Source organism: Cornus florida, unplaced genomic scaffold (genome assembly GCF_030987335.1).
Source record: "Cornus florida cultivar Cherokee Brave unplaced genomic scaffold, ASM3098733v1 CherokeeBrave_3.0.0_Hap2_Chr04, whole genome shotgun sequence".
Taxonomy (NCBI): Eukaryota; Viridiplantae; Streptophyta; class Magnoliopsida; order Cornales; family Cornaceae; genus Cornus; species Cornus florida.
The window spans coordinates 31,116,810-31,125,148 of record NW_026775574.1 but is presented as its reverse complement, the minus strand read 5'-3'; the positions used below and the strand labels follow the sequence as shown (position 1 = coordinate 31,125,148).

The window sequence follows — 8,339 nt, the reverse complement described above, 5'->3', positions numbered from 1 at the left end:
TTAAGACACTGTTTGGACGACACAAATAGTGTCTTAACGGCTATAATTTTTTTTAAAAAATATTTAAAAAAAAAATAAAATTAGAAATTCATCTATTTAAAAATATAGTCCTTAAAAATATAACCATTATAATATAACCGTTTAGAAAAAGTTTAAAAATAAAATTAATTTTATTTGGAGAGCCAAAATTTAGAGAATATGACGAAATGCATGTTTCTGGAGTGCAAAAATTGTTCACGTGTTTCTTGGAATTGCTAACATGTTTTGAAAAAGATGATGTGATATTTTTAGGGAGAAAGAATTCGGAGGGGATGGCCTAAACCTCGAGAGGCTACTCTCGCCTTTCGATCATTCACTCTCTCGCTCTACAAAACACACTCTCCCCCCTCCTGAGGTCGGCCAGCGAGAGAGCTTTCTGAGTCTTCGATTCTTCTTCATCTGCGAAAGGTCGGTTCTCTCTGCTCCTCTTTCTCAGCATCTCCTAGGGTTCTATAGATTTTCGTATTATTCTTTATTTGAATCTGAAAAGCTTTTTTGTTCCTATGACTCTGTGTATTCATATGTTGAAATATATTATATATATGTACAGATCTCTTGTTTTGAGCTGATTTGTGCATCTGTTCTTTTTGTACGATTAGATTCATCTGTGCAGTGGATATGTATTTTTCTTTTCAGATGCACTAGTACCGTTAGAAGATTTTGGATCTTCTGTTATGTATTGAATTATAGGCTTTGGATTGACCTAGTAGATTTGTATGTGTGTTTTAAGTTCATATGTATATTCGCTTGACATGCTTTTGATGCGATTTCAAATTTTGATGTGGTCAGGAAGATATTTGTTTGCTTGTGTAGCGACTGGAATTTGATAAATTTGTTCCGATTGTTTAATTGTGTACTGGGAGTGAGTTTTAGGTATCGAATCTGTAGATCGCTAGTTTGCTGCTTTTGTCTAATCATCATCAATTTTTTCTTCCTGCTTTTGTCTAATCATCGTCATTTTCCCATATTCTATATGATTTCACCGGTCAAATTCTAGTTTTCTGTTTGTTTGATTCCAATATGAGCTTATTTTTGTGTTGAAATTCTGCCACTTACATTTATGTTCATTATTCTTAACTTTGATTCTGAAATGTCTGATTATTGTGATACAATAATTCTGCAGGTGGACTTTCGCATTAGTAATCATTTATTTCGCGGTATGTCGAGCATCTAAAACCTAATTTAACTTTGTTTACTATTTATATAGTGTTTGTTAGCTTGTTTTAGTTGTTTGGTGAATCCCATTGCAGAATCAAAGACTTGATTAGAGCTACAAAAGCTTAAATATTAGGTCAAAATGCAAACATGGTTGTATATAATACATCCCTCTCCCTCTCTCTCTTCCATAAAATATATGTTCTTGAAATTTTATTGTTAAAACAGTTAGGACTTTTCTCATCAATAAGAAAAAATTTGAAATTTAAATACATTCCAAATTAATTCTTAAAAATCACATGAAGGAAAAAATTCGAATTAAAATTATCTTCTTCTTATCAGATGGATTTTCCATTTTGTGGATGGTTTCAACCGGTAGTATAGGACATTTATCATGTTGTGTTCTATTTAAAATTTATCTTATAATTTTTGTATATCAGAGATATCAAAAAAATTCAAGAGGAATATCTTCGCGTGAATCATTGTATTGTATTTAAATTAAATTGTAATGTAATTTATTATTATGAGCAGGGCACACATCTTGAATGATGAGTCAAGGTACTCATCTTTCTTAAACTCTCGGTATCTTTTACTATTTCACCATCATTTTGCCACCGAAACCTAGTCCATGTCACCTGAAAATAAATATCCTTTTAAAGTTGGTCCAATTTATATTCTTCCAGCATGAGGAGCCTGGGGCAGACCAAGAGGTCTTCCTAGGGATGACATTGATATTTCTACAATATTAGATTTATTATTATTATTTTTTAAAAAGTTATAGTTTAGGGATACTTTTTTGCCATTAAAGTAAAATAGGTCGATCTGTTATTGATATTTAAGCAATATTATTTATCAAAAAAAAAAAATATTTAAGCAATATTAGAAAAAAAATTTCCTAACCAAAAGCTTCGCAATCTAAAGTAGATTTGATTGGGCCCGATACTTAATTTGGTGGTATTCAATGGTGTGGGTCAATGGTATGGTCATTTCATTAGAAGGTTTTGTCCAAAAGAAAATTGCTCGGGACAAGCCCAACGTATAGATGATATATTTACAAAGATAAACATATAAGTATCCTAATAATCTACAACAGTTTTACTATTGCTGTCAATACCATCTTGTTCTATATCTCTTTACTTTTCCCAAGCGATTTCTATGAAGAACTAGAGCAGAGAGATGAGGGTGACAGATCAAAGCAGAAAGATGAGAGTGACCAATCAAATTTTGTGATCAAAATTTTTTTGGAAGTTAAACTTGTGATCAAATTTTTTTATATCTGATATATGTGAAAACTCTCTCTAATCCATTTTTGTTTTTCTCTGCATCTGGTACATATTGCTGTTGTATTTATTTAAAATTTCTCACATGTAATATGATTATAAAGTAGGTGTGTTACGTGTGTACAAATTTGGTTAAAGGTGTACATAATTTCTCTATGTAGTGTGTATCAACTTATGATGCATACACATTTACCTTTTGCATGTTTTCTGCTTGACAAATTGCCCACAAGAGCTAGTATGTAATATCATATATATTTTGTTGTCTAGGATTGGTTTCCATGTGGTTTGTGTTTGGAAGTAAGATAAAAAAAGACTTGTCAATTAATCCACTTATTATTATTATTACTATTATTATGGTTTCACATGTTTTTTTTTCTGTTTCTGAAGTTATTCCTCATTGTAATTTGTTTCAGATGATGGAGGAAACTATTGCCTGTTATTGACCATCCTGCTATTGCTTATATAGTAGATAGTAGATACAAGGAAAACTGTATTCATTAGTGCATGGAACAGGTGCCATCCTGTTTCTGAAATTTTTTCTTGCTGGGTAAAATATGGAATAGGGCTTTGTACATATTTGTGTATAGACATATTTCTAATTTTATTTAGACTTGTGCTTCCGCTGTTTCCGTTCTTCCCTTCAATTTCCTAATCCGTCCAGCCTCGATTATATTATGAAGATTGATGACACTCTTAAGTTCTTAAATGTATCGACTTGACTCGATAAAAACCCTACAAACAAAACAAGTTAATAATCTTCTCCAAATTCTTATGAGCAAGTTGTGATGTAGAGATGATTATGGTTTTAGACAACGATTGGTGTCCATTTAGGCAGGGGCTGAACCAGGATGAAAATACCAGGAAGAATAAATAATAATGCTCTATTGTATTGCCAACAAACACATAATCTAACCTAAAATCTATAATTAATGTTCCTAAATCTCAACTTTAGCAAGATAGAGGCTTTTACTTCTTGTATAGTTTCTCAGCAATCAAACAGACCATAAGAGTTGGAATCTAGCTGCTCTATGCTGCCTCAAATTAGACTACACATTGTTTTATCTTAACTGATCTTGGATTCAGATGACAGATAGGCCATGTCCATCAGGTCTTTGAACCCTCATGTGGCCATACCCTTGTTTTACAACCTAAACTTCAACTCATGTATTGACAACCGCATGAAATTCGCTTACCTACTCAACAAGGATTGGTAAGAGACATTACATTATATTGGAGAATAAAGATAATTATGAAACTGGAGAATCGAATGAGCCATGCAAAGTAGACATCTCAGGATGCATTTTCTGAACTGATTATGAAAGTTGGAAAGGGGAACTTGTGATGTGAAGTCTTTTTATCGTTTGTTGATGTTAAGGCGTGGTCAGTTTGCTGTTATATTGAAGAAAAAAATGTTTCAAGTTTGCTGTTGTGGAACTTTCAGTCTCTATTATTTCTAAGAAAGCAGCCTCCATGATAAATGTGGGCATGTTTACATGGTTACAATATCATTGTAGCTCACAGTGGTAACATAGTCCTATATATCTGCTGTTGCATGCATATCATAAACTTGAAATCTGAAAGCTTTGTTTGGTATATCTGATGGTGTTGAAAGCATTTCTTGGTCTGACAAGTGGTTTTGAGTTTAAAGCAACCATTTTGTGCAAAATAATTTTGAAGGTTAAGTTAAACTTTTAGGATTTCTTTGGTGTTACCAGATAACTTTAGCATTTTGGATACTGAGAGCAGATAGCAAGTATTGGAGTGTAGTATGTCACAAGTGACCACAACCCAAAAAAATTTAACCTGAATTTGTTTCACTTTATATATAATTCTGTCTGAGGATTGAATAAAAGTTATTATATAATGCTTGTTTTGCTTAGTTTAATTTTGGCAGCTTTACAACTTGCTTTACATTCTCTTACTTCAACTATTACATCTTTGTAGGTCAAAGCTAGGATTGTGGAATTGCGTTACTTTTTTTGTTGCGCTCATGAATAAGTTCCATATATGGAAGAGAGAGACTAAAAGAGAGCTAGAAGATATGAAGAATTTTTGTTTTATTTTGGTTAATTAAAGATATAAGGTGTCGATCATGCATGTACTTCTTTAAAATTTGTATATGTTTAATTTTTGTATAAAATTTGCCAATTGTAAGTTATTTTAGTTATGATGTTATTTTTTATTTATTTAGGGTTTGCTTCTGGAGTCCTTGCAAAGCTATTCCTCATAGAATTGGGAGTACATCCCTCAGTGTCTTAAATCTCTGGGCAAACAAAGGCCTTACGGGCTACACAATTATTTATTTATTTATTTTAATTACATAACACTTTCTACCACGGTGTAGAATTGTGGTAGAAATTGTGAAAGAAGACTTTCTACCACGGTTCTGCACTGTGGTAGAAAGGCTTCTACTTGCTAACACGGCTATTTCTACCACGATTTAAAATTGTGGTAGAAAGTGTTTTTTAGCGTGGTAAAAAATTATTTTTCTTGATGGAAATTGTGAAAATAGGGATGAATGTAAAAATGGGATGGAAAACTGATATTAAGGATATTCCACTTGAGGTAGGAATCACCATTTACACGCAAGGTGTTTCATCAAAATACTTCTACCCCTTCTCCTAATCTGATGACACTCGTGGGAATGATGAAGATAACATCTGCTAATAACATGGAGATAGCCCAGCGAAAGATAAACACAACTCCACACAACTCTTCCCTTTACCCCTTATTCTTATCCAACTGATAGGATTACTCCTGATATTTAGGATTAGGAGTCCTAATCCTAGTCTTCTGAGCAGAGTCCCGATCACTGTATGTATCCAGTTGGAATAAAAGATATATTGTTCAGATTTACTTACTCTAGATCAACCAAAAAATGACATTCACTTGGGTATTCATGACTTGATCTGTTGCTTTCACAACATGTGTTTTATCTGTATTGACAGAGATAACAAGCGATAATGATTTGTCTAAGTTGTGTTTTGAAAAAAAGGAATGGTTGGGGAAAAGGGCATGGCAAGTTTTTTTCTTTAAATCCAAAAGAAAGTTGGGAGTATATCCCTCAGTGATCTTAAATCTCTAGGCGAAGACCGACTACATTACACTACTTTTTTTTTTTATTCCCTTCCTTTCACCAATTTCACCCACAAATTGCTGTCTTTTGTGGGCCACAAAGGTTTTTCTTCCTAAACCCTAGGAGTTAATTTGGATGGAACAGTATTAAAAAAAGCTCCTATCTTCATTTCAACACCACCTCAGAAAATGGGAAAGGGGTTAAATTACCATGTTGTTTTGTTTGTCCAACTTGAGAAAAAAGGGGCAAAAAGTAAATGGCTTTGAAATAAAAGTCATTGCTTGAATGCATTCCAACTTAGGCTACACCAGAGGTAGGCCAAAACCCCCCTTACTGATGGCTTCACGTGACCATCATGGTGGTGGTGGCTCCCTTTGCCTCATGATTCAATACTGCAGTCTCGTGTGTGTGTATGTGTGTGTGTGTGTGTGTGAGAGAGAGAGAGAGAGAGAGAGAGAGATGGAATCTCTTTATATGGAAGACAAGAAAAAGGGAGTGTTGGGCAATGAGTAAATATGTTGTGCTAGGGTCATTTCTACTCACCAGCAGAGACTTGAATTATTTCTACTCCTTAAAGTAAAAGGGTTCTCTTGGATCCTCTCATGTCACATTAAAAGGTTGCTCGAATACCCAAGTAAAATGACCTTTTGGTGTTATTTTTTTGACTACTGGTTTTCCATATCAATATATTTGGCTCTTCATTATTTATCTTGCTTTTTCCAAACCTAGCTGCCCTCCTCTCTCTGTGTGTTGTGTGGGTAACCAAGAAAAATTATATATCATGGAAAGTTGATTAATATAATATGATTTTGACAACCCTTAAAAGGAGAGGAGACAAGTTTAGTCTAAGCCTATCAGCTTAGAGCAATAGCCACATGATACTAATACATTACTAATTCTCTCATATACTACTTGTACAAATATAATATGACTATGTCTAGCAAAATTCACTTTGCATTCAACTTAGCAAACATTGGGGCCAAACCCTAAAAACCCGTTTGATCCGTCAAAAGAAATCTGAATGCCCTCTTGCTGGATGTTCCCAATTATTGAAAGTCCTGTAGGAGATGGAGCAAATGCCAAACAGAAAGTTCCCACCTCATCCACTGGGATCAAAAAATTTCTTGCTGGAAGGGTCAGGATCGGCCCGCCAGAGAAGTAGAAGGAAACCGTTGGCACCCGAACCGACACAAACCCGTTCAAATCATAGCACGTGTCGAATATTGATATTCCAGACGATGTTCGAGGGAGGCTGGCGGTTTCCGTGATAAAGGCATCGCGAAATGCTTCATAAGCTGCCGTTGGGAGTCTAGACACGGCAGTCCCTGTGTCCATAACAACTCCTCCATCCCCCAATTCGGTTAGCCGGAAAACATCTTCGGGTATGGGAACCCGTATGCCTCCGACTCCAAGACCTGAAAGTCCGATATAGTAGAAACTCGGGGCCCGTGGGTTGCGAAGCAATGGTACCCATGCAGCACCCATGGGCAATGCTCCACGACCGAATACCAACGACCCAGATGACCCCGTCCCTCGACTCACTAGACAGTAACTAAATGCACCACCAGTCTGACCACCAAGCTGACCCACAAATGACATGGAGCCCCCTCCAAGCCCCAGCAGACCGGCAGCCCCGGTGAACATGCCCCGATTCCTATGCCCACACCCAATCACCACGTTCCCGATCACGGTGCGCCCGAATGTAAGTGTTTCAAGGGCGAGTGTCCCCTTGGTGTAGGACCCGTCGCCATAGGAAACTTCATACCGGCACCGACCTGCATTACAACCCGCGTTCTCGGTTAACCGGTCACAGACGGTTGAGCTACAAGACACTCCGGAAAATGATGCGGAGTTAGCCGGGTTGAATACCGGGTCGGACTGTTGGTAACACGGATTACAAGGTTCACATTGCACCCATACAATATCACTTCCTGAATCAATGACCATGTATTGGCTCCTTGGAGGACTGCCAACACCAATCCTAACAAAATATTCTCCACTTCCTTGCTCTGTACCTGAAACCACATCTGACCCAAATTCCTCCTCATCAAAACCTCCACCGCCGCCTGCAGTGTTTGTCAGTCGTCGAAGGATGCTATCAACCCTTTTAACGTCCCTCTTCATGCGCTCCTTGAAGCGGTGATCGCGATCAGTTGAAGAGATGTTATCTCTATGGATTAGCTTCAGCTTCCAGTTCTTGTGATGATCATCTTCGTCATCATCAGCAACACTGATATTTTGATCATTTGGTTTAGTGGGCGCCGTAGTGATTTCTGTGATGTTCACATGTTGAAAGTCGGGGTACGAAGTTGCATGATGACCTGGGGAGGAGGAGGTGGTGGTGGTGCTTGTGGTGGTGGCAGGCTGTAGATGTTGTAGGAGCACCACCAACACCACCATAAGTAATGGCTGTAAGGCCACTGCTTCCATGAATCAGTTTTTCTTTGTATATTTTGGTTTTTTGATAGCTGCAGTGATGCTGTGTGAATTGGTGGTGGGTGAGGGGAATTTATTTGCATTGGGTATTGGGCGGTGAAGAGGGAAAAAGGGAAAAGAGGTGGGGACTAATTGAGTGAGGAAATAGAGTTTCTGTTTGTTTATATATATATATATATATATATTAGTTTGATTGAAATTTTAAGGAAAAAAAAAAAAAAAAAACCCTTGAGCATACTCTATTCTGTAGTATAGTGTAAATGAGCATTTATCGCGATTTCTATTCTCTTAATAACAATAAATAGTTATTTACCACGTGTACCCAATATTTTGTCATCTAAAGGAAGAGTGAC

At 36.5% G+C, this 8,339-nt stretch overlaps 1 protein-coding gene and 1 long non-coding RNA gene across 2 annotated transcripts; one reads left to right on the top strand and one right to left on the bottom strand.

The window, feature by feature from the left end:
* Positions 1-229: 229 nt before the first annotated feature.
* LOC132303109 (uncharacterized) lies at positions 230-4,675 on the top strand. The gene is made up of 4 exons (XR_009481095.1): positions 230-447; positions 1,163-1,196; positions 2,888-2,987; positions 4,419-4,675. It is a non-coding gene; the product is annotated as an uncharacterized LOC132303109 (long non-coding RNA).
* A 1,647-nt stretch (positions 4,676-6,322) lies between these two features.
* On the bottom strand, positions 6,323-8,130 carry LOC132303107 (protein ASPARTIC PROTEASE IN GUARD CELL 2-like). Its single transcript, XM_059800194.1, has one exon. The coding sequence runs from the start codon at positions 7,978-7,980 to the stop codon at positions 6,514-6,516; it is 1,467 nt and encodes a 488-aa protein (XP_059656177.1). The 5' UTR covers positions 7,981-8,130; the 3' UTR covers positions 6,323-6,513.
* Positions 8,131-8,339: the final 209 nt, after the last annotated feature.

What these genes read in the sequence shown, in the direction of transcription:
- LOC132303107 (XM_059800194.1), bottom strand. Translation starts at nt 7,980, where the DNA reads ATGGAAGCAGTGGCCTTACAGCCATTACTTATGGTGGTGTTGGTGGTG.